The sequence below is a fragment of the Cinclus cinclus genome, chromosome 13 (genome assembly GCF_963662255.1).
Source record: "Cinclus cinclus chromosome 13, bCinCin1.1, whole genome shotgun sequence".
NCBI classification, from domain to species: domain Eukaryota; kingdom Metazoa; phylum Chordata; class Aves; order Passeriformes; family Cinclidae; genus Cinclus; species Cinclus cinclus.
Window position 1 is genome coordinate 4,982,464 of NC_085058.1, and position 27,283 is coordinate 5,009,746.

Sequence of the window (27,283 nt, forward strand, 5' to 3'; positions counted from 1 at the left end):
TTATGTAACTTTTATTTGAGACACACATTGTGTAAAAAAATCACATGAAATAATAAAACTATTAGACTATGAAGGTTTTCTTAGGAGCTGGGTTTGTCTTTTTGTCTATATACATCAATACACATTTAATGATTAGGTTTACGAGTTAACCACATGACAAGTCCACTTTTATCTGCAGGAGCTTTTCACATTACACCTTTATACCAGAGGTAAAATGTGCTTAAACACACACAGCAGAACTTCTATTTCAAAATTAGGCATTTTCTCAAGGACTATATTTTTTATTCTGAATTTAGTAGCTATTACAGCATTAAAATAATGGTAATTAAAGTTTTATTTGCAAAAATGTTCGTAAGGCCATAGGAATGCACTAAAATAGTAAAACTCACCAGAAACAAGAAAAATCAATGTAAATTCTGCTTTTTTTTTTTTTTGGAAGAAAGAAATACAAGTTTTATTTATAAGAGTGAAAATGGTATAAGCAGTTCAATGAACAGAGGAGAAAAAAGACCCACACCTACATCTCACCTACAGACCAATCCTTAGCAAGTTCTTAACATTGCAAAAATTCTGTTACATTAACAGTTAACCAAACAACAGATGCATTTTCACAAACAGCACATTTATACATTTGACATATTATTGATGGACTTTCAAATCAGTATGCTTTCACAATATTTTAATGTCATATGTACATTCAAGAATTCTTTATTCACTTGTGAAAATGATCCACATAATTCACTTCAGCACACTAGTATGAGAAAGTCACAATGGGAAATATTTTCTGTAAAAAGAACTACAGGTCTGAAAAGTAATCAGCATTTTTGGGACTGTCTCCCAAAGAGAAAAGTGAGCTCCATTAGGTTTCATGAGTGGTTTAAACTTTAGCAATATTAGAACTCCCAGGTAAGTCAATAACATATTCTATATACACTCAACAAAAAGTTCTTGTGCATGTTTTGCTGAGCACAGACTGAAAGCTAAAATTGCAAAGCACTGAGACAGATTGTTTTTCATTTGGCTTTTTTAAAAAATAATTTAGAAAAATATCAGTCAAGATATAATGTACAGGCATGGGGCTGAGGGAACATTCTAAAACTCCAAAGCAAAAGCAGCATTTTTGTTTCACTGAAATCCACCAAAAATGTCTGCTTTCCTGAAAGGTTAATGGCAATTTCTGGAAGAAAACAGATATACAGTTGCTGCTAAATCAATAATAAGTATATGACTTTAATGGTCATTAGAGTACTAACTAGTTGACTGAGGTATAGGTAAGCATCCTTCAAAACTTAAGATTATATAGGCTTGAGCAAAGTAACAACAAAGACTGCATAAAACAATCATGGTGATATTAGAAAAGCCTGAAATACCCAGCATCTGATGCGTAGGCAGAACATACCATTATCATCACACACTTGTCTAGAGGAAACCATAGCTAAAATATCTCAGTAAAACATACAGCTGATTTGCATGCTAAGATACAGCACATTTTTCCACGTCTGACAGGGCAGACCGTACACAGAAAGGTCTCTACAGACCAAAAGTTAGCACACTGATAAAGTGCAGCCACTCAGCCATTTAATACTGCTGGAGAAGTGGGGTGAGGGCAAAGACATAAAGAAAGAAATCTGCATTTTACCTTATTCATAAGATCACATGAAATTAGAATTCTTCAGTTTCAGCAGATGACAACAAAATTGCATTAAATTCTTCTACAAATAGAAAAAGATGAACTGTACATGAATAATCAGCAAAGTGAAATATTTACTGCAGTACTTTCTCATGCATAAAGTGAATTTCCTATGGTCTTACCTCACATTTATGTACAGTTTAGCACAGCTAAATGTAAGAAAATAGCAAGTTCTTTTCTCCCTCCCACCTTCCCCCATACAGAACAGATACCCCCATATGCTGCTGCTTCAAGAAGCACTTCATAGACTCGTACTACTTACAGGCTCTTTCAAAGGGAAGTTCATGGAGACTAATATTGAATGAACACTTAACCACACAGTGAAGACAGGAAAAACAATACAAAGCATTTTGTAAACAGTGCCAAACACAGAACATGTCAGTTTTGGTTTGCAGACAACCCCTGAGATAAAAATCAAAGTATTATGACACCAAGTAAGTCAGAGGTAAACTACTGAAAATAAACAACATTCATAATTGGTGTCACAACACTTTCTGTATAGAAGCTTTCTTTTTTTAACCATACAGAAAACGTAACTGCTTTAGCCTGTCCAAGAAGAATATCAAGGGTAGACAACAGAGCAGTTAGGGTTGCTTTGTTTAGTCACTAAATCTTGTTGCCATTAACGTTTCTCTGTTCTAGTGCAGCAACAGCAGTTTATGAGATCCACCGTCTAGTACAAGAACTACTTCTATTAAACTACATGTGGGAACAGGCTGATAACCACCTGAAACTTTATGGAACCAACTACTAAGGTTAAACCTTTTAAAATCAAAAGTTTTATATCTGCGCTATTGGTTCTGTTCACTTTCAACCTATTTCAAGCAGACCCAGAGATTACAAATTCAGTACCTAAAGAAATAAAATGGTTATCTGTGGTAACAACTAACTCACTGTTTAGAACTCCAGACAACGAAGTGAAGCAAAAGCAAGCACGTCAGACCTTTTCTTTGACAATGACAGAACACACCCATTCCCTAACAGCAAACATGCTGGACACAAACTTGTAGTTAAAGCTTACAATGGTCCATGTTTGGCACACCAACAGAACTAAAGCACCTGTTTTAATTGCTCATTGAGGAAAATTTTCAGAAGACAATAAAAAAGTAGTAGAACAAAGACTAGGTTATACAATGCTCATTTGAGTAAAAAAAGGCAACTATGTTTCTCCTCTGCTTCTAACAGTTTAGGTCACTGTACCAGTTTTTGATGAAAAAACAACTGCTTGAGCAGACCAAAGACAGACATTCAGCATTAACTGTATAACTAGGAGTACATTATAGCCCTAATGCGAGGCTTCCTTACTGCCAGTGCTTAACGAACTATCCTTAGAATTAAGAGTATAAATGGAAGTCACCTTTAGAAGCAGTCATTTCTGAACAAGTGAATCCACAAAGAAGTTACTCAAAAATTCATGCATTCAGCTTCCACAAGCCACTTAAGTGATAGTGACAAGGCCAATTTGTGGTGATGATTTCAAACCCAGAATGCACTTCCTCATCAGAAACAAAAAAAGGAGCAGACAGTCCAAGCTAACAGAGGGAAGGTAAATGAGGAAAGACATTTTGTTTATTCAAATAGCTGAAAGGTGCATCTGTGAATCAGACGGTGACTGGCAATTCAGAACACAACTTTGCTAAGTTGGGTAAAGAAAGAAAAGCAACATCCTACATTCAGATTAGAAGCCATAGCTTCTGCATAAACAGATTTGTGCATCTAAGAGAAAAAATCTGTACAAATTGTTAAATGCAGATTGTTACAGTAGTTCTCATCACTAGAGCAATAACATCCATACTGCATGGCCACAAGTATACGGCAGAGAAAATAATGGAAATGAGACTTTATTTTCCCCCTGGCTCTTCTGCTTGAAACTATATTTGTTTAAAAAGAGAAAGGTGTGCACAAATCTGTTAAGAATCTTACTTACAAGTCAAACAGAGCAAATACAAATGTAAGATTGTGCTGTAACAGGCAGTAAGAGGCCAATATGGATGTGCAAAGTTAAAAAGAAACATAGCAGCTTTTGCAACAGGCAATAAAACAGAAAGTAAAAAAGGAAAACAAGTTAAATCTAGCATTTGTGTCTCCACTTCATAGCTTCCATATCTGAGAAAGAAGAGCCTGACAGGTCAATAGGCTTAGTGAGCAAAATCCACTTGGTATTTGTGTATCGCAGTCTACGTTCAATGGAGCTCTCAGCAGCAGCTTAGTGGTATTATTTCTGAGGCTTTGTGTCCCTGTGCTTTCTAAGAAGCAGAAAAGGTTCTAAGTGTGCTGCAGTCTTATCATTAGAAGTTCATCAAAGTAGCGTGCATCGAAAGAAGCTGCTCTTCTTAGATCGACTTTCTGTTATTTTTACTGGCCCACCTGCCCCCGATGAACTGTTGTCATTCTGAAAGAGAAGAGTGTCAACATCATAAAATGCAGAAAATAGTGTCTCTAGCTTTCCTAGTCTCCCTCCCCACTTCCTCTGCTTGCAAGGCAATAACCAGAGCAGAGATCTGATGAAATTTGAGCTCCTCAGTTATTCAGACTTTGTTAATCACTTGGTAAAAAAAAAAACCCAACATTTACATAACAATATAGACAATATAGACAATACCTTGAGATCTAACAATAGATCTCAAGAATTAGCCAGAGAAGAGACTACATAATAAAACACTGATCACACTATTGCATTTTGGAACAACACATCAGTTTCAGGCTGTCCAATGTTAATGTTCATGCAAAATAATGAATAGTTATGCACTGATGTGTAATAAAGTGCGATAAATCACCGTTTGCTCAAATTTGATATAGTAACTAATGTAAACCCCACTATTTTTTTGGTAGGGCTACTACTCAGTATTATGATACCTGTCCTCTCACTGTATCTAGTTTGTATGCTAATTGGAAATACAAACCATTTTTCTGTTCAGCTTTGTCATTATGTCTCGTGCAAGTGTGAAAAACGCCTGGTGAGGAGCGGAAATAAAGAAAAAACAAACAAGAGTTAGTCAGAAGACACATTAGGGACATGATAAACCTGGAATAGCCAGACACATTAACTGTACAGTGTTCTGTAGGCTACTAGAAGCACTTTGAGTTGCAAGACACTCTACATATAATAGCTGTATATTTAGAACTATAGTAAACATGCTTTAGAAGAAAAAAGCTATTTATTTTTATTCTCTGTCTTGCCAATCTTTGAAGCAAGTGAACAGACCTTCCCATTGCATACCTCTGGGGGGAAAAAGAAAAATTAGCTGAAGACAAGGCTGCATATACTAATCCTGTTTTTATTCCCCCCCACCCCAAACTGAACTATGCATCACAATTAGGAACCCAGAGAGCTTTGAGAAGGACAAGCCTGGGAATTCACATTAAGGTTAGCTTGCTTTCTGTCCTCCAAAAGCTTTACTCCTGGACTATCTATAAGATTATTCCATAAAGCTTCCAAAATCTCTATTAAAAACAAAAACCCCTAAACAGTTAACGCTGGCAAATCTCAGCATCCCAGATTTCAATGTATGAAGGAGCAAACAAACTTCTGTAGCAGGAAAATACTGCAATTCTTCAGGAGCAGGAAAAAGTAAGACTTTAGGCTATCTGAAGACCCTAATAATCAAAGGACAGTTCCAGAAGTATAAGCATTTTCCCTCTCATTATGTTTGGAATATAGCCAAAGACAGATACTCATTTAATGTAAATAAATCATGACAAATAAATTCATTCACTTCTGATCCCAAGAATATCACAATTGTAAACTAAATCATTAGTGATTGCCAAATGCTTACACCAGCTGCATTTTTAGTGTTTTTTTCACTGTTCATGTGACAATTTAAAAAATATTCAGAGAGACAAATATTTTGGAGTAAGCAAAAACTACTGTTGTGCATTTCATGACATGCAGGGGGTTAAAATGAAACTGCCATGTCATGACAGAGCGAGTCAACCCCCCAGAGGAACTCCAGCATCCACTCTGGTATTGACTCCTCATGGTCCCACTTCAGTGTCTGCTCTAAGAATCACAAGGACACTGTGAAAATCATGTCAAGCTAGTCCAGGGGCAGCATGATGCAGATAATTACATTCTAACTTTATACTGTATAACAATCACCCTGCAATCAGAAAAAAACCCATGCCTGGTTGGCACAACATCCCTCTTGTTATTTTAAAGTAACAATGTCTTCAGTTTCTAGTTGATTTGTCAGGTACATGAGCTGAATTAAGTAGGTACTTGCAGGACTTTTAACGGGTATCCCATAGAAAGACTTTTAAATTATTAGGTATAAGGACAACACAAGTCCACACTGTTGGATGAATAAATCTTAATTTAACTGGCTTTTGATACAGGATTTTTTTTGTCCACACTTCTCATACAATTCAGATCCTCCCCCCACCCTCCCTGCGATGACATGAGTGATTTATAGTAAGACAGACTGGACTTGGGCCAGTCTAAATTCTGACTATTTCCTTAAGCTGTCATAGAAATCTTGTGGGTTTAGCACAAAATTTATTTGCAGGAAAACGGATTACAAATCTATAAATAGTATTGTGAGTCTTCCTCCTCCTCCTCTAACATGAGATTATGACCTGGTGTTACAGGTTAACACACAAATTTTCAGCCTCATCTGCACAGCATGTATTTAGTAGTAACCTGAAGGTTCTGTAACACAGTGGCATGTTACTCTGAAAGTAAAGACTCCCATTTCCTGCACAAGGTGCTGTTCTAAAATGAAACCTATTTGTTATCCAAAAGGACTTGAAATTTAAGTAGCAAGGCACAGACATCTACAGGAAATGTTTGCTACAGTAATAGTAAATCACTCTGTTAACACCCATTTTTAAAACAATTCCAGACACTACCATTAAACCAGGAACAGTTGGATCGTATCAGTAGACACAGGAGCACAGTTGGGACTTCAGAGGTCCAAGGTCAGGTGAGAAAGCCCAGCAGATCATGGAGCATACCTCCACAGATGTAATTCAAGAAACACCAAAGTACAGCACCCAACTCTTACCTCTTCCACATTTATGCTCGATTTTGCACTTGTCTCCAAAAATTTGATTCCATAATCAATTGCTAACTGGAAGAGAGGTTCAAGTTTTTCAGTGGTTTTGAAGTTCCTTTTTAAAAGTAATGTTTCATACATAGGTTCACAATAGGTTCATAATAGAATAGATGCTGTATGCTACAACAAGCTTTAAAAACCAAAATAAGCAAGCTTCATTTTTATTTTCTCTTGTAAGAACCTTAAAGACAATTAAACAAAGTATTTGAATTTGTCATACCCTCACATAAAGTCGAAACAAAACAAACAAAAAACCCCATTGATTTCTCACCAAAATACTTATTTAGGCTCTAAGAGAACATCAACGTAGAATCTTTATTGATATGGATTGTGGACTAGATAATTACAATACAATCACCCCATAAACTGTGTTACCAGCAGCTAGATTACTCAGCTGTACATGATAGATTCTGTAGTGTTCTTCCTCACTTGTTTGTTCTATAGAACAACTAATCAATTACTTAAGTTTTAGTAACAGCACTCGCAACAAGAATAAGTAACCACCACGGAGAATTGAGCAAAACATGGTCAAACTATACACAAAACTTTATATTGAGATCTAGAATACTTATGCTATGGCAAAGGTCAACATTCTTTACAGGATTTTGCCCTCAAGACAACAGTACTATTAAGTTTATTCAAACCTGAAGACAGTTAAGTGCTATTTAAAAACCAAAAACCCCAAACCTGGCATCCTATACATATAACAGTTTCTGAAACAGGAGATTTGAGACCCATTCACTCTCACATCCCTACAACATACAAAACATCCAGAAGCTAGAATCCTAGAAGTAGGATCACACCTAAATAGGGTGAGTTTCCAAATCTTACCTTCTCCCCTTTTTCTTTTGACACTTGTCTTTTTTCATTCATATCACATTTGTTACCCAAGATCATTCTTTCTACATCTGAAGAGGCATGCTGGAAAAAGAAACAGTAATCTCTCAGGAACAAAGTGCACCACTGTTGAATAGAACTTGTGTGTCAAACTCCTCCAAAAAGGGCTAGTTTATTTTAGAGAAATAATCTAATGTGAAGGCATTACTGAGAAAATCTGACTCTTGAAACAAGCAATTAAAATATTAAAATAGGCTGGTATAATTAAACCTAGATTACATTTGCCCATGTACTGTAATAGATCAAACGTGTGCCATGAGATCTGCAGCAGGTTGCACACATGCACAGGCATTTGGCTGTTCTGTAAATTTAACAGTACACACTTGTAAGTGGTGCATGGCCATATATGTTGGCTACTGCGATGGAAGTGAGTAATTACTTGATCTTTATTTGTCCCAGGGAAATCATAAGATGGAACAAAGCACTTACCTCCTCTATGTTTCTTATCCAATTTTTTATGTTGTCAAAAGACTTCTCATTTGTGATGTCATACACCAGCATAATTCCCTAAATAAAGTTAGGAAAATCTAGTTAGATGAGCTAGTACTATTGGCTGACTTTTGATGTATGATGTAGTTTTAATTATAGTTCCAAAAAAATTCAACATAGGTGAATAAGTCTCTTCTCAAGGCATTATGCCATGGCTTGGAATTTTAACATTTCTTGCCACTTTTAGAGGTCAAACACACCACCTACACAAAGCTTTTCATTATTAGCCTACAGTCAGGACAAGTTTAGAAATTCTACTATGCCAGCAACCAGGACTCTATGGTTAAAGTCACATTTAGGTGCAACAGCTTTAAGCAGTCCAGGATACCAAATCTGTCAGCTTCAATCTCTGCTGGGGCCAGCAGACACTTTCACCTCTGTGGCTCTCCCAGAAGCTTTAGCTCTTTCCAGCAGTTCTGTACATACACTGGCATGAGAGCTCAACAGTTAGCAAAGCATGGGAAACCACAGAGCCACTGCATTAAGGACAGATTGCAAAGTTCACCTCCATTTCTTAAGGCCTTTCCAATCATTCCTCATAAGACAAATAGAAGTCCTTGGCCATGGACTAGGAAGAAGACCGGGCCACTGCCAAAGCCTTTTTAAGTACTGGAAAGCTCCAATACAGAGACACGACCATTATTATTTCTCCCTATGTTCTGTAACAGTGGTTATTTGGACCCTCAGCCTATGAATGTCATAGATCTGTTCATAACAAGCAGCAAGAACCTAAAACAGCAGCACAGGGAGTAGTCAGCAAATCAAAATTAAGTGTCTCAACAAAAATATCTCAAATCATAATCATCACATGAAGAACCATTACAAGCATAGAATCTGCACCCTTTTGGTACAAAGTCAATTATTTGACTTCAAGTCACTCTCAATGGAGGAAAACATAACAGTAGGTGTTGCAAGTGATTGTATTTCTAGCCCAGACAGCATTCTCTACTGGCTGAAGGAAAAACAATTCAGTGAAACACACTTTTAATATTAAAATAATTCATTATTCAATTTTGAAACACTTTGAGTGTTTAAAGGGGTTAACTGCATTTAAAAAAACCCAAACCTGTCTGATTAAAGCTTGGTAACTGATTTTATTAAAATCTGCAGAAATTTTAATTGTATTTAAAAAGACAATAGGGCTGCAAGTCTCATCACAAAAAAACAGGCCTAGACCAAGTACCAGCACATTTTAAAAAAGAAAACCAAATAAACAGTAAGCCCCCAATGAAACCACAAACTTAATTCCCCACATCTCAAGCCACAGTTATCCAGTCCTTCAGTGGAAGACTTACACAACACAAACTTAGGAACAGCAAACTAGTTCCACTAGCTGTGTTCAGGTTTTTTGAAGTGTGAGCACTCACCATGGCTCCTCTGTAGTAAGCTGTTGTGATTGTGCGGAATCTCTCCTGGCCTGCTGTATCCCTACAATTTAGTGGGGAAAAAAAAAAAGTATTTGTTTTACATTCATCTGTATTTAGAGATGTCTTATTAAAGAGAGCAACAATGCATTGATACTTGTTCACTAGGAAAATCACACCTTTGGCTGTTTGCACAATTTTTTTCAGCCCTCAGCAGTTTCCTCACTCCCAAGTGACTCTCCTTACATCAGCAGTTGGAGCAACACCAGAAACATGGCACAAAACCACTCTGGTTTTCATGCAAGCAATAAAACTCAGCACTATACAACCTGCTCTCCAGTAATTAAAAAAAAAAAAACAACAAACAAACCTCTGATGCATCCAAGTCCTGTCTATAATAGAAGTTAAAACACACAGCAATAAAATATTTCAGGATAGTGCACTGTCACATACAGTTTGCTGCTAAGGTAAGCCACTACATCTCAGTGTGCTGGTGTTTTGTCCTGGGTGACTTGAAAGCAGTACTTGTCTGTGAGTGAACCAGCAGACCCAAGTGTTTGGATACCAGTCACATCTCGGGAGAGCTGAACCCCAAAGCCTGACAAAACCCAGCTTTTTTAACCTATATTACAGACAGAAAATTTTTATCTGTCACTTCTGACACTGCACCTCCTTAGTCACAAGGACTCTGGCTCAGGAAACTCAGCTTCCTTGTTCAAGGAATGGGAGCATTATCACTCACCTGTGCCTAAGTGAGTACAACCAGGTATCAAAGTACCAGAGATTACATTTTATAGACTTGCATATTTTAGCTTACAGCTATTGAGTTAATATTTCTCCTCCACACAGGAAAGCTAAAAGCACATTTAAGAGGACAGCTTTTGATAAAATAGGAAATGGTTGTAATGCTTGGTTGTGAATAGGCTGTTCCTAGTGCTACTGATGCAGAACCACTCCAAGGGCAAGCCAGAAAAAATCATAAACCTTATGAACAGTCAATGAATAAAAGGTAGCTCAAAAACTATGAAGCATTCTTTTTCAAAGTGAGTTCGAGTCACTGAAAACCTGAATTACTTTGGAATACTTACCATATTTGTAGCTTGATTTTCTTTCCATCTAATTCTATTGTTCTGATTTTAAAGTCGATTCCTGCCAGAGAAAGAGATACTCCTAAGTTTTGCAGTTAATGAAAAGCAAGTGTTCAGTTTCCTTCTGTCAATTTACTAAGAGCAAATTTAGTCAAAAGAACTATTCTGAAGCTGCCATTTCCTCCACACACTTGGAAGTGCTGAGAATACACAAAGGTTTTCAGCTAAATCCACCATGGCAAGGATAAACTATTTTGCACAATGAAACCAGGCCAAACTCAGACTCACTACTAGTTAGTCAAGATCATTAGAGGAAGACTTGATCTCCAAATCCTTCCATTTTACACCAGTAAGGTCACTAGTATAAATGTATATTTCTTCTGAACATCTGATTAGTCCCTGCAGTTTAAGTCAATTCTCTGATACCTCTGGCTCAGAGTTAAAAATACATCCTGTGATCCCTTAGTTCTTTTTCAAAGCCAGCATCTGCTTTTGAAAACTGATTTTTTGATGCAATCTAATCAGACATCACAGTAAATGGCAGTACAACACAGAAGATATAAGACTCCTTTTTCAAGAATACTCATTTGGGTAGAATTAAGATTTTCTAGGAAGCTCCAAAAAGTATGAAGAAAACACTTCTCTCCTTTTCCCCTTTATACTTCCACATGGCACCCATCAGTTCTCAGATTGATTTTGAAAATAATTTTCAGATTTTAAGATAGGTTTTAAAAAAAGATTGAAAAAATTACTTCAGAAGAGCTTAATAATGTCTTCTTAAATTTTAGAGGATTAGAGGACTGAAATGGATTTCCAAAGAAAATGGATTTCCAAAGCCTTAATCCTAACTACTTTAACTTTTGGATCTCGAAATCTGTATTACTACACATGTCAAATTGAGACTGCTCAAGCCTCACTACTACATGACTGCCAGATTTTTCAATCCTGTGACAGTACCACCCAAATTAATTGGTTTGGAAACTGATGGCCCACTTTTTCTCCACTGTACCTTAAATACTTACTTGACACTTAGATAGTTTGCAAACGATGGGAGTAAATTAGAAGAAATTCAATAAACTTTCTTAAAATGTAATTTAATTGACAATTATCAAGGGTATCTTAACTGGAAAACTGCTGTTTCTAGCTTTAAGAATTCACCCATCCATTAAACAGGAAGCTATGGGAGTTTTTACTACACCACAGTAGAAACTGAATATGAAATAGCATTGTTTTTAATTCTTCTCACATGCAATATTACTATTTTAATATACTGAAATTAACAAGTTTTGGCCACTTAATGTGCCATAGATGCATAGTTCAGCTCATTAGTTAGAATACAAATTATGGGAAAAAATATCACATCAGCACTTAAATAGCATATGAAATTAATTGCATCAATTCAAAATGCTATGATTGCTAGTACAATTGCAATTTCAGAAGACACACTGGTAGATTTACAGGAAAATATATACTTCTATTAATTCACACTTCTAAAAATTCCATGAGAATTATATGCACTTTCAAAAAAATCTCTATTCTATGCAATGTAAGTTTGGCAAGTGTTTCCATTTTACATTGGAGAGGATATAGCCTCCCTTGTTGTAAAGATTTTTCTCCTAACTATGTACAGTCACAGCTGCTGAAATCACAGATAATTGTATTCAGATCTGAAAACAAATAACCTTTGCTCTGAACAGGTTTTGTTTTCACCTCAAAGACTATAAAGCACAAGCACAGATTTCTCTGGAAAGAGCATTTTATCATGGCAACAGCAAATTATATCAGTTTTAAAAGTCCTATTGTGTCTAGGCCTGAAGCTTTATGAAACAACTACCAGGAAAACTAGATTCATAAACTGCTGTGGTTTAAAGAGAATGCTGCCTGTACTGTGAGCTGCTGAAGCAAAGTCACATCAGTGACAGACTCCTGTAGGGGTGGCTTTCTGAGAAGGACTCCTGACTGCAGCACGAGCTTCTCCCGTGCACGTATCCAGGTCTTGCACAGACTGGTTTCTTGTGGTTACTCATTTCCCTTGCAGTGCTGAAATGATTTACACAACCACTTCTTTAATGACTTCTAAAAGTCAGGACCTGCACAAGAAATATCTTCTCAGAACTTAAGATTTCTAGTGTGAGCTTCACCAAAATTCTCAAAGATTCATTTCAAAGCTAAAAGAAGAATATAAAAGGAAAGGCTGCAAGTACCTCTGCAACTGTAACTTTCTGGAGGTTCAAATGAACTAGAAACTGATGTTTCTTTTGTTCTTTCACTTCAGTATGAGGAAGTGGTGAGCTACACACATTCAGAGCAAGCCTGGTAACGTGTGCTGCCACTTCCGTCCAAAGAGCTCTTGCATGGCTAAGCACAAACCACGATCTGGTTACAGCTACGTTGAAATTACACCCTATAAAACACTCCAACTGCAGCATTTCAACACTAATTCTTGATAGAAGATTTCTGTTGTTAATCAATTCTTCTTTTGCACAGTCATACACTGGGATACAAAAGTTTGAATAGTTACTTAGGCCAAATAAAGAGGAGTCATTTGTGAATTAAAGTATGCTTGCAAAGGATCACATAGCTTGCAGTTTTAAAATGCAACATGGAATGCTGTTCTTCCAGTAGGGAGAAAAAGCCCAGAAACATTTGGATGGCCATCTGAAGTTAAGTTTTAGAAGCTTTTAGAAAACACAGATTCAGATTGATTCTTAAGAGAGCAAATGCTAACAGGATAATTATTTTTATCTGCTAAAGTGGAGTTGTCATGTGAAAGTCTGACACACTGGTGCCCACCCAGCATGTCAGTAATATTAGATCAGAGCTATACAGAAGCATTTGTAGCAGGAATCACAAACCTGCATTCCACAAGGATAAAACCCAGAATGTGCAATCTGAACTGCACATTAGAGCTGTAATTGCTTGCATTCCCCTTGCAGCATTGGGTAAAAGTAGCTGAGGGCTCATTGTTCTTCAGAATCCTTTCCAGATCCTTGCTAACTATAGGCCATGGATGCATCCTCTCTCCTCACTTTACTGAGTGTATTTGCTTCCATAGCCTCCAACAAAACTGTCTTAAGAACACACTGGGCAGCATCATTAGTGCCACACGAAGGCTCTCGCAGAAAACTGAGGGAGTTGTATGTTGCTGTGTCTACCTTGCATTGCTCTGCAAAGCTAATAAAATTCAGGGCATGCCTGGTCAGTGGCACACAGACAAATGCCACAAGCCAGGGGGACTAGCCTATTGTGGTTTAAGGCAAGAAGCCATGTCTGTCTCATATCCCAAAGCTCTTTTGCCACTACCTCTTCCCCTATTCCACTTCTCAGCTACATTTCTTCTAATTCAAACCTACCTGGGCAGATTTTGCCCATAATTAAGCTGCAATGTAATAGTTTTAAAGAGATATTGTGAAATATTAGAAAGAGCTCACAATACTACAGTAGTAAACATCTGGAACTGCCCAGCAGCACATATGGAGCAGTTCCTTTTTCAGCTCTAGTACCAATGGTTTTCTACCATGAACCCTAACAAATTAGCCTGACACAATTCTTACAGGAATGTAAGGACAAACTGGGCAGGGAGGCTGAAAAAGTTCATTTTGATACTTTAGTTTTTATAACAGTAGCTTACTCTCAGGGCATCACTGTTACTCTTTTGTTCTCCCCTCACCCTGATTTTAACCCTGTAGCCATCAGAGCCAATATCTCAGTTTCCTCATGCTACAGTATCTGTTCCAGCTAGGATTCCACTACAGCGTTTTCCCTACACAGTACCACCGCCTGGACAGATTGTCTTGTTTCTTCTTTTCAACAAAATTGCTGTTGCAGAAGTGCTACAGCAGAAAGAAACCAAACAGAAGTATTCTGGTTGGAGCCAGTAAGCTGTTCCAACTGTACCAGAAAATAATGCTTGAAGGTAAAGGCTTCTTGGGACTTCAGTCTGCTCAGCAAAACGCTTCTGGCAAGGGTAACATTCTTGAATGTTTTCTACAAGCAGTAAAAGGCAGAGAGAAAAGCAACTTGTATAAATTAGTGTGAAAAACCAAACTGAAACAAAAAATCCTGCCACTGGGTGGGCAAATATTAGAATTATTAATATTTAATTTTATTACCCAATTCACCAGTATTTTAGGTTAATTTTTCATGTGGCTCAACACTAGTTTGCAGCTGCAGGACCTTATGTAAGAAATCAGACAGGAAATCAGCAGCATTCAGAATGTAAATAAACAGTCAATCTCTGAGAGCATACACTAGCCTGTATATCTACCCCAGCAGAGTATTGCTGCATCTCTAACAAATCAATACTTTATTTTCTTAAAGTATTCAATGTATTAGCATTTTAAATTGTTTACATTTTGCTTTTATTTAATATATAAGCCAAAGCAATTTTAAGAAGTCAGTGAACACAAAAATTGGCAAAGAAGCTGGGAAAAAAATTAGCACCAGATGAGCTTGTTAGAAAAACCTTATTTTAGTCCCATCTATCAAAGAACACAGAAGATGCACCACAGTTTATTAAAACAAAAAGGGAACTATTTTGCACGACCTGAACTTAATAAAAGCTTCACCCTCTTAAAGAAGCTGTCTTCCTATTTGTTTAATGCTTACCTTACTCTTTTGAAGTAAGAATGGAAGAATGAAATGGAAATGAAACTTTTTTTTAAATGGAATTCCACAATAAACAGAACTTTGTGGCACTCACCACCACTAGGCATAGACCCAATAAAGAAGATGGGGAAGGAGTCAAGGTACAAAGTCTTGTTACCCTTCTGAGGAAATCAGAATAGGAAAAAATTGGAATTTATGCATCAAATTTCAAGCTAGGCTTGATCTAACTTTACAGCAGTGGTCCTTTCTAGCCAACTTGGTTTATATGTGAGGTTGTGGGTTTTGATTTTTTTCAATGGGCTGAGCTGGAAAAAGAGAACATCTTGAAAATTCTTTACTGCAAGACATGTAAGAGTCTTAAGATACACAAAAAGAAAGGAAAGTTTTTTTCTGCAGTCACTTGGATTAAGTGAATTAAAAGCAACTTTGAACCAAGCAAGTAGATTTTTAACTTACCGTCAAAAAAAGGAAGTGAGAAGAGGCACGTAACAGAAAATCAATATGCTTCACTTTCAGTTTGCTGAATGCTGGGAGAAAATCACTCAGAGAATACTTCTCCCTACAGGCTGTGCATCTTGTGAACAGCAAGCAGCTGAAGGTGCACAGGAGAGCTGGGAAACAGCAGTGCTCCTATGGCACAGCTGCTGCTGTCCTGCTCATCCTTCCAAGGGTGCCCTGGGGCCTGAAAGCACCAGCACAAGCCTTGAGACACAGCAGCCGTTCCAGAATCACCTGCTGCCAGTGCATTTAGATCAGCCTGAGGAGCTGGGAGCACTGTCACACACCTCTGCCACCACCAGGTGACACATACCAGACACCAGCACTGATCACACACGAGTTGTGTGAGGACACACAGGAACAGAGCTCAAGAGTTTCCTCATCTTCCTTGGACAGACCTACAGATCAGTACTCCAGAAATTGTTCTTTAAACATATACCCAACAGCTAATGGATATCAATTTGTTCCCACAGATTTTCCCCACAAGCTTACCCAGAGATTACTCCTTTTTTTGTTGTTCTCAACAAGGAGGTATTGCAGGGTTTGGATTAAATACACAATTATTTTTATGTGGTTTTCAAGAGAAAATTTTCTTGTGCTACATCAGTATACTGTCTCAATCTACAAATGTAGATAAATGAAGCCCCAGAAATTTGCTTTTAAATTAATTCTCCTAACATAGTTATAGTAAAAATAAAAAGGACAAAGTAGGAGTCAAGATCACTGTAAAAGGTGGGGTAGAGAACCTTCGCAACATACCAGTGTGTCATACAGCCTCATATAAAAAACAAAGTCTAATCATTCTGAACTTGAACATTTAACTTTAGTGCCTAGTAACATCTGCAAAGAATCTTCATATGATCTCAGCAATATCTTGTATCAGTAGGCAAATTAAAGAGGCAGTAGTTTTTTATTGCACCCACTCGAAAATACAGCAGACTAACATGAAACGCCACCTCAGGGTAAAGGTCAACAGTTTTTCAGAAGTAAAATGAATTATTTTAGAATTAAATACAAGTGCAACCACTTCTAATTACTCTTTCACAACTTAAAGGGAGAAACTTTATTCTATTCTTTCTGGACAGCCCACAAGAATCCACAACACACTAGTAACCTTGAGTGGGTTGAATAAGCTCCTTCAGGTTAACTGGCCTTTCTTCATCTAACTCTTCACCCACACAAAGAACCCAATACCAGCGTTGCACACAATGAGGCACAGAGCAGTGTGTGCACCTTAGAAGTCATTAATACAGAGAGGCTCTGAAAGTTTAGACAAAAAGTTTAGCTAGCAAAACAAATATATACAAATGGCCAAAGTAGGTAAGGCAATAAAGAATGAGTATGCCATGTGCATGTGTAACATAAGGCAGTTTCCTGCTTCTAAGGCCTTGAAACTTATGATCAAGATCAGCCCAATGCTCAGGGTGCCAAGCAAACTGCCACTTCCTCCAGCACGTGTCCCCTCAGCTACACCACAACTGCCACCCTAAGCTTTCTTAAGATAAGCTACTTTTTACTTAAAAGAGAACAAGGGATCCAGAATGCAATTTATAATCAACAGAATTAGACCAACCTTTGAAACATCCATGCTTTTTAGAGCTCAATAGCCTACAGTCTGATCTGATTACCACACCAAGATCTGAATCCAGTGCTCTTCAGCCACTTGTTCACGTCAGTGCTCCTGTGAGTTCTGCCACCACAACTGTGTACTGCAGCGCTTGTGTGGACACTGCAACATCCTGAACACTGAAACTCTCTTTTCAGTCTTTGGAATTCAATTTACAGATTGCTTTGAGCAACCAGTGAAATGCATCATTTAAAACATCAAAAATACTCAACATAAAATACAAGATTACAAAACAACATAACACTAGAAACAATACTACTTGACATGAGTAAAATTATCATATGTCACAAGAGCCCAAATTTAAAAGGGCTGAGTCCTTGCAGAATTTATTTTAGAGCTTACAATCTTGATACACTATGAAAGTGCACAGAAATTATCTTATGGTCTACCTCTCATTCTGATTTGAATGTAAGATGAGCTACATTTGATGGAAACTCAACTTCATCTAAAAATAGTTTTTCAATAGATAAAAATTTTACTATTGATACAGACAGCAAGTTTGTTTATATTTAGGATTATTTATAGACTGCATGTCTGGAGGAGGAATGCATTAACTTAGTTGCTTACAGAACGTATTCCTTTCAAGCCAACATGCAACTGGAGAGCAGGAAACATTAAAACTGGCCAACAGGTTTGCATTGAGGCTATAGTTTCACAGCTGAAACTGGGGGAGGCACTGCCAGGATCAGGTGTTACAATCAAATCCTTTTCTCCTTTGAACTCACTCACCTGCATGAATGCTCCTATAATCCATATGATTTATGGATTATATAATCCATATATAATCCATAATTTGGTTTACCACCATCTGTAGCAACAACTGATTGCATAACCTGAGAGCACAGGTACTCCCAGCCAGATCTCTCCTCCTGTGAGTATCAGAGCACACACTCTGTTGAACCAGGCATTAAACTGAAACACTAGTTAACAGAGGTAGCCCACAGGTAGCTTGCCCCAGCTCCAGTGTGGATTCTAGAGCAGGCTATCACCCAACCAGCTGCAGCTCCATGGCACTGCAGGAATTGTTCTGTATGTTACACTCCAGCTAGGCCTAGGTATGGAAGACAAATAGCTGCAGTGACCTCCCAGGGACCCAATCCCACACTCAGTTGTAATGCAGCTGTGGGACACTTGCACATCTCTCGCCTACTTTGAAGCTCTCCTTTCCCTCAGGTCTCCAGAACATACAGTGTACAGCTTTCTACAACATTAAAAAAAACCTCTGCCACGTGCTTTAATGGGTAAGAACATCAGATTTTCCCATCTAGAAGGTGGCTTATGAATACAAAAGTTTGATTCTTCTTTCAGAAGTCCAGTGCTTAATACAAGATGACATACGACTGGTCCTTATCAAAAGCATAAATGAATAGGTAAGACAAAAACAAAACACCACAAATCACAGAAAACCTGGCCCCAAAGTGGAACCCCCAAGAACAGCAAAAAAATTATCCTGAATCTCTTGCCTGTAAATGTTCTATGTTTGTAGGTGCAGAAAACATAGAAAATTATGTCTTTAACCAAAATAACTCTAACTGAATATTGCTGTCAGGAAAAAGAAAAAAATAATTACTTTGTCCAAAGTTAGCATCTTAAGAATTCGAAAGGTTGAAAAAATGGCTTATTAAAAAAGTCCCATGCAATCAATACTGCCTTGCCATTACAATTTAAATCTCATTTTTTATTGTCCATATACCATGTTTCAGCTGTGACAATAAGAACAAGCCAAAAAGATGAGGATTGGTTTTGTTCCCTAATTTTTGGTCCTGGTAAATCTATACATCTGGCCAGTGAGAAGTGGAGATGCCACTTCTTTTTTAAAAAACCTCTTAGAAGTTTCAGGGCCCTACATAAACTGGTTATTCAAAGTGAGGAAATAAAGATTTTGGGGGGCCAGAACATTCTGTTTTAAACAAAACAGAAGAGGTACTACATGAAAAGTGAGCACACTGAGTGTCCCAGGATTCACAAAGCAAAGCAAGGACTGGCAAGTTCAAGAACTACTTATAGATAACATGCCCTCTGAATGTTCACAGCTCCAACAATGCACTTGATATATCTTCTAGTCCAGCCGTGCCTGCGACTGGCACCACATAAAAACCCTATCAGCTGCAGATTTGACACATGTATGGAAAACACCATGGGAACAATGGGTATGGACAGGTGATCACTGCTACAGCCCAACAACTCAGACTGCCAAACACCTCCTTGATAGGTTCAGAGATGCTACAAAAGCATCAGAGATAAAAACTAGGTAAATTAGATAATGTTAGAGCGTGTATAAATTATGTATGACCACTGTAAAGACAAATTATGAAATGTTTGGAAGTTTTATAGGAATGCACAAATACTCTGCTCACTTTAGAGGGCACAGACCTGCTTACAGGTCTGCTTACACTGGAAGAAAAATTACAGAGAACATGGGTATTACCAGGAATATAAAAATGCAATATGTATTTAAATATATATAAAATATATAAAAATATATAAATATAAAAAAGCACATACAACAATATCAGTAAGACAGCTCTTCGCTTTAACTGATGTTCTGAAAGGATCCAAGAGCAAAATGCCTCATCCAGCAAGAATTATCTTTGTTAAAATAAATAATCAAATCTAGAAATTTCAGTTAGATTCTGAAATACAGTTGTTGGATGAAAGTGTAGAAAGTACCTACTGAGGCAACAAAATCAGGCCAAAAAGTCAAAGCAGAAGGTTTAAAGTTACTAAAGTTAGTTCTATAGACAGCACTCTCAGGAGCCCCAAAACATCATTTTCATCAAAGGCTTTTTTAAGCCCATGTTTTAACATAGGGATAAGTAAGCATTGGGGGGGGTGTTTGTTTGTCATTTGCTTGTTTGTTTGGTAAGTTAACGACATGAGGGAAAAAGGGATATTTTAACTTCTTATATGAATGACAAAATAGGCCTTTTTTTGAAAGATTTTTAGTACCTACACTAATAGGCACAGCCAACCAACTTATTAGGAAAGGCTATACTTGTCTTTCTGGTACATAGCTGTTTTCTTCTCCTATGTCATGCAAGGTTCTTTTAATGAATTAATTTTAATTCATTATTTAATCTCTTCATCTGCTTTTCCTTCTTTGCATGTTTTAAGTACTCCTCTCTACATCACTTCTGCTAAGCCAGAAAAGTTCTCCCAAGCTGTTACTCTAACTGTATCTTCTTCCTCCTTTCCATGCTTGGGTTGACACAGATACTCCTTCTTTAACCCCAGCAGAAGTCACACCATACAGACAAGATATTTTGATACAGTAAAGGAAAGCTATTGCTCTCTGGCAGGTGGAAGAAAGGAGGATTTTGCTGGGAGGTGTATGTGGGGGGTAACCAGTGTATGTGTTCCCTGGCTGACAGACACTTCAGCTTTGCCCAAATTCTTATACTCAGCCTGTTTTTTCCTAATCTCCAGATGTGGTGCCAGACTCCTAGTGACCAGCCTGCTTGATGTGTTTTTTGATGCTACCATACACATAAGAGGATACCACTGACATTCAACATCAGGGGATTTTTCCTCTCCTGCCCAAAGCAGAAGAGTCTGCACAATGGCAGCAAAGTAAACACATCTTAAACTTGGTCAACTCTTTGTTCTCCCTAGAAGAGAAGCCTTCTGACACAAGCAGTACTTTACTTGACTTTAACTACATACAACCTAATCAAAAGTGTCATAGCTTACATTTAACAGGAAAGTTTACTATAAACCACGAGATTTAACTGATATTAGATGCAATGACTGGTCAAAAACCTTCTAAAAGGCACTAAATTACAAGCCACTGCAACCTCTGTTGGGACGGGAAATTACTGACCTCAGTTTTGAGCTGCAAGTCTGAAAACTAAAAGCCTCTGGATCAAGTTTTGGGTCCCCCCACAGTAAAAGAAAGATACAAATCTTAAGAGAGAGTCCAAAGTAAGGCCATTAGGATGGTGATGCATCTGGAGGGGAAGCGCTGAGGGCACTTGGTTTGTTCAGCCTGGAGTTGGACTCAAAGATCTTTGTGTGTCCATTCCAACTCATTCCTGATTCTATGATTCTAAAGCCTGACACAGGTCAACTTTATTGCTATTTCTATTACTCCTAATTTATTCACATTAGAAAAGCATCAGAGCTATTTTATATATCTAGTCAGCCTGATGACTTGACACTTAAGACACTTATCCAATTAAAGATAAAAAGCAATATAGTATCCTTTGAATTAAAAACATGTAACTTCTACCACAAAACATGAAATAAGGCATCATTATAAACACTGCATGTATTATTCTTATTATTATGAATTTTAGTTAAATTCTGAAGTAAGACAGTCCAATATGTATTTCTACTAAAAGGATGCCCTACTACAGAAGGACTAGGAAATCCATCCCAAAAAGTACATAAAAAATTACCAAACAAAAGCTGTGTCTTCAATACCTCTCTCAAAGCCTGTATCCATCAACCAAGGCATTTGTTCCTAGACTTATTCAAACTCAGTCTGTGTTCTTAACTTTGCATTCCAACCAAGTCATAAAAGCAGCTCAAAACTGCCCTCCTGTCACTCAAATAACCAGTAAGACATAACCAAGACAGACCTCCATCTGCCAGTTAGGAACAGGCATCAACACTCAGACATCTGTCACACTGCTTCAGAGTAAATCATACAACACAAAAGCTGCTGCAGCATTTTTTTAAAAAGCCAATTTCAGTTCCATTGTTGGCTTGTTGCAGAATACAGCAAGGTAATTCAACCTCACCAGCAGATGCAAATCAAAGTTAAATGTCCTTTGCTACCAGCTAGGTGTTAGTATAAAATTTAAAGTTACAAGACACAAGAACTTTAATGCTTTTAACCTGCAACACCTTCAGCTACAAATTCCTGTTCAACATCAGGGTATCATCTTGCTGACCACCAACCAATGACCTTGAAAATAGAATTGTGCTTCCACTTTTGTATTTCTGTCCACAAAACTGTCTTCCCTACTCCATGTAAACCCTGTCCAAAAGAGATACTTTAGTCCCAGATCCTACAAGCCTTGAACATACACTTCTGCTCTGTAGATACATGTAACAGTGCCACCTGAGTGTGAGTGAACTCATCTTAGTCATTTCAAAGTCCAGATGACAATGTGTTTATAGTAATGGCCATTAATAAAGTACTCCTGACAATGCTTTCCTGATGCCTCCCTGCCTTACCTTCCCTGCTCATCTATTATTGATGTGCTTTCTCCTACAGCTCCGACCATCTGGAGAAGCCCAAAAGAAATTTCTTGAATAAGGACAGAAAATGCTGAAGCTTAATGGAAGGGTGGGTAACAAAAACCCAGACCCCAAAAAAGCAGCAACCAGTCCTTCATCCATCATACAAATAAGTAACCATGAAGGAGTAGAAATATTCAATGAGGCATGATTTGACTCGAATATACAAAAACAATTTCCATTACACATTACAGACATGGAAATCTCACTGCAAAAGGGAAGCTGATAATTTTGCTTGACAAAGGATTTTCATCAAAGTGTTCAAAGGTCAGTGCACACGTGCTTGTCTGCCAGAGCAGTGTCCTATTTTGGAAGATGTAGACTAAGGAAAAGTTACTTCTGTAAAATCAACAAATGGTTTTAACTCCCAGATACAGTACTATCTTGTGAGCAACTTCCTGCCAACTGCTGATATAATCCTGGATTAAAAAAATAAATACAACAAATTTTGTTTCTGTCAGCAAGCCTTTGTACTTAATCAGAAATGCTATCAGCTACAAAGATTCAACTTCACTCTCACAGAAACCAGTTGATACAAAAAGCTGAAAGGAATGCAAAAAATAAACCTTATTATTTCAAATTATAAACCAAATCCAGTTTTTCCAGACAGCACTACTGGAACAGCAAGTTAAGATACTTAGAAACTACTAAATTAATGCTTCTGATTCTTGTGTATCGCACTGAAACTACTAGCAAAATGCACGAGATATTCCAAGATAAGTTTTGCTTTAGGAGTTGTTAAATATAAAAATGAGCTGACTCTACTGCATTTTACTTTCCATGTAGAAGAAGTGCAAAAGAAGAAGTTTCCACTCAGAAAGCAAATTAAACAACACAATCTTACATAACATGCCCCCATTGTAAAAAAAAAGTTTTATCCCATGGTCACAGTGAAAAGCTGATCCTCACTAGGGACCACAGCAGTATTATGCCTTGCCAGCACTTTCACAAATTCTAAGAGAGCTACAGAGCCCTGCATAAAAAAATTAAAAGGTGATGAAGGCCAAAGACTGTCGTGTCTTAAGTTGCTTAAGGCTAATCTGTGCTTTTACAGAGTGAAAATACAATACTTTGAACAACCCAAAGATCACTGGTTCACTTCTCATAATGGCTAGCAAAGTCTGCTGAAGGTATCAGTTGTGCCAGGAAGTGAAGACAAGACACAAAGGCTCTTGCACCAACAGTCACCCAAAAAAAGAATAAGCCTGATGAATTATAAATACATATGCATTGCACTTATATCATACTTCTTATGCAGCTGTTGCCAACAGGACACCAGGCTGGAAGTCCTGCTGTCTGAACCAGTACAACCTTAATTATGAGCATGACCAAAGTCTCGAGGAGTAAAGTCAAAGGAGCATTTCCTAACCTCCAAGCAATCCACATCAATGTTGTAGCCTTACAGGCACATTTTGCATGACAGCAAAACAGAAGGGAATCTGCAGAGAATAACACGAATATACCATGCACAAGGACAAAGTAACTACAATTCATTACTGACTTACTTCTATAATAGGTGCTTTGAGGAGAAGTAAGACAGTTATTCTATAATAAAATAGTATTTCCATATCTCCCTCCTATTTAATTTTTTTCCTTTTGGAAAGTGTTTCCATTGCTTTGGCAACTGGAGTGCTGTAGTTTAACCCTGGTTAAACTACTAAAGAACAATAGGTGTGGGAAATTATAAGGAAGTTATCTGGTACTTGGATATGATGAGGGCACTTTTCATCATGGCAACAGAGACTGTTCTAACTTCCGAACCTAAAATCTAAGAAAAAAATTGCAACTGCCAAAAATTTAACCCCACCATAGTTAAAAAACTACTTACCACAGTCATAAACAGCATGTAAGTACATAGGATAAGACAGTAACATTTGATGTCAACACATCTCAAACATACGCCTTCCTAGACTTCTACAGTAAAACCAAGTCTGATCTTGTTAGTAGAGACATACCAGAGGAAAACTGAGGGCACATAATATCACAAATCAACACATCATAAGTCTCATCCTACTGCAGAATCCACTTCACAGAGAACATACAAACCAAACAGCCTGGCAGCTCATACTCCAGGAAAACTCTGTGGACTCAGTGAGGAATGCTAATCTGGGGACCTTAAAACTTGAACAGGCAGGGCAGCCTGTTTGGGAAAAGTGCTGCATCCCTGTGCCCCCCTGCACACCACGATTAACTGTGATTTATCAGTCATGGAAAAAGCAGCAGAATTGTTAAAAATGGAATTCCCCCAAGCTCATCAAATGGACCAGTTATGACTGTAAAATCAACTAGTACTGAGAAGCCCTCAAAAGAGAGAGAGAGAAAGGGCATGCAAGCACACATTCAAGAACAGATTACAGCCATGTGATGGACCTACAAGTAATACAAGCAGTCAGTGAGGAAGACTGAAAAAACTCCAAGTATTTTTATTCAAGCATAGGTCAGCACTTCTATGAACAGTTTCACTATTTCCTGCATTGTCAACTTTTCCTGTTTGGAAGTTCTTTGCTAAAAAATAAAAAGGGACTGGAAGGAAAAAAGGAATAAAAAAGAATATATAACCATGAAATCACAACTATTACCTATGGAATTAGAAGTATGCCACAGTTATTAATAAGTTTCTTCAAGCTTACTCATTTTGAAAATAAGGCCCTTGTACAAGAAAATACAAAGGAAGGAAATGAGGACAAACCCTATATTTACTGGATAAGGTAAGAAAAAACAACAGTATATTCACAGTCCTAAAGAATTCAAAGTGAATCAGTGAGAAAAAAACTATCAAGCAAGAAACATCAAGAAAAGGTTTCTGGAAGACAGACACACCCATTTATGTTAGCTATCTCTTTAGTATTATGAAGTAGCACAGTACCAAAGTAGGCTTTTTTTTGATGATACAGCATTTATTAATGTTTATTAAACCTTTTATTATTCTGTACCTGTGGTAGAATACCTATTATAGTAAAATGCTACTCAGGCCTTAATCAGCTGGTGTTACTGATACAGCATTTTGAAAATGGTTGCAGAGAGAAAAGAAATGTGCCGAAAAAATGCAGAAAAACTGTTCTTAAAGCACTCGAAATTACACCACATCTAATTCAGTCAATCACGTGGACCTAAAAAAAAGATTGTTTCTTCCCTATGCACCAACTTCTGCACAATAAAATGTCTGAAAAGGACAGGGCATTAAGGTAACATAAAACAAGTTACATACTAATTCACCTTACCTTTGAAGCAACTTCTTTTCAGAAGAGTCTACTCATTCTCTTAACGTTATTTTTTTAACTCAGCATTAGTTTTGACCTCCTAAATACTATTAACCTCCATTGCACTTTTCCCTTTCACCCCCTAAACGTTGTACTTCACTTTAAAAGCGACCTCAGCTACAAGTAGCCTAACAGAAATCTCAAGTCCTGCCACACTGTAGTTTCAATTCAGCTCTATCTCAGTGAAGGCCTTGAAAATTTTGCTTATGTTTATTTCAGCAGAGTATTTTAAAACTGACAAATCTTACAAAAATATAAAGTCACAACAACGTGTTCTGATACACCACACCTCACTGTCATTTAAAAAGGTTAGTAAACCCTTTTTACAACCAAATTTTGGACAAAACTCAACTTCTGCCAAGGAGGTTCCTCCACCTAGTCGCTAAGGGGCTTCTACAGTCGACTGAAACTACTTCAAATCTCAAAAACGTGAGTACACACATCCATTACAAGTGTGGAGGGAAGAACTGAAGGCTGAACCACCTGCCCAGAGCGTTCCGTCACTGTCACTATGTAGCTCGGCACGAGCCACAGGCAGCACGAGCCACTGTAAGCGACAGCAACCCCTGCCCTCCGCCACTTTCTGAAAATTTGCACCCAAACACGAGACGCCCTAAAGCGGGAGAGCGCTCAGGAAGCCGCCGTTCTGCCAGAGGCCGGCAGCTCGGCGGACTCGGCGCGGTGCTCCGAACGCTCCGTGAAGCGACTGCGGGCTCCGCGCGGGGCACAACAACGGTGGCACGGCCCGGCCCGGGCCGGCACGGCACGGCACGGCACGGCACGGCACGGCCCGGCACAACTGTTGCTGTGGCCGGGCACGGCAGGGGCCGCGGCCGCTGCAGGAGCGGCTCGCACCCTTGTGGGCCCCGCCGGGGCCCAGGCACCTTCCCCCGCCGGACAATCCCGCTGCCCCGGGCCCTGGTCCCGAACGGGGCCGGGCACGGCCCGACCGCAGCCCCATCCCGGGCGGCCAGACGGGCGGTGCCTCCCGCCCTTCTTCCCTGCTTCCCTCCCTTGCTCGGCCCCGGGCAAGATCCCTCTCCCGCCGGGATGGCGGCGCCCGGCTGTGGGCACGGCCCCTCACCGATGGTGGAGATGAAGGTGGTGTTGAAGGCGTCCTCGCTGAAGCGGAAGAGCAGGCAGGTCTTGCCCACGCCCGAGTCCCCGATCAGCAGCAGCTTGAACAGATAGTCGTAAGTCTTCGCCATCTTCGGCTGGGCTCGGCTCGCCGCCGCAGCAGGAGGGGGCGAACGCGGGACGGAAGGAGGGCGGGACTCCGGCAGGAGGGCCGGCAAGGGAAGGAGGGGCGGGCGGAGGCGGTGCCGAGGCCGCGTCACGGCGCCGGAACCGCCGGGCCCGACGGGGGCCGTGCCGTGTGGGGGCCGTGCCGTGCCGTGCCGTGCCGTGCCGTGTGGGGGCCGTGCCGTGCCGTGCCGTGCCGTGTGGGGGCCGTGCCGGGGCTGT

The 27,283-nt window shown here is 38.8% G+C and overlaps 1 protein-coding gene across 2 annotated transcripts; it reads right to left on the minus strand.

The window, feature by feature from the left end:
- Positions 1-27,081, minus strand: RAB8B (RAB8B, member RAS oncogene family). 2 transcript variants are annotated; one of them, XR_009933589.1, is made up of 9 exons: positions 26,904-27,081; positions 10,583-10,643; positions 9,498-9,558; positions 8,071-8,148; positions 7,576-7,665; positions 6,694-6,759; positions 4,594-4,644; positions 1,640-4,082; positions 1-1,177 (listed from the first exon to the last, which is right to left on the minus strand). XR_009933589.1 is itself a non-coding variant. In XM_062501324.1 (8 exons), exons 1-8 carry the CDS (start codon positions 27,025-27,027, stop codon positions 3,990-3,992), a joined length of 624 nt encoding a protein of 207 aa, XP_062357308.1. In that variant the 5' UTR covers positions 27,028-27,081; the 3' UTR covers positions 1-3,989. The 2 variants fall into 2 exon arrangements, 1 of the variants encoding a protein (XP_062357308.1); XM_062501324.1 differs by having other exon boundaries at positions 1-4,082.
- Between the last annotated feature and the right edge of the window lie 202 nt (positions 27,082-27,283).

What these genes read in the sequence shown, in the direction of transcription:
- RAB8B (XM_062501324.1), bottom strand. Translation starts at nt 27,027, where the DNA reads ATGGCGAAGACTTACGACTATCTGTTCAAGCTGCTGCTGATCGGGGAC. An exon ending in CAAAAGAAAAAGGGGAGAAG is followed by an intron (nt 6,760 to 7,575) that starts GTAAGATTTGGA and finishes CCTCTCTTCCAG; the next exon opens with TTAGCAATTGATTATGGAAT. An exon ending in CGAGCATAAATGTGGAAGAG is followed by an intron (nt 4,645 to 6,693) that starts GTAAGAGTTGGG and finishes GCTCCTCACCAG; the next exon opens with GCGTTTTTCACACTTGCACG.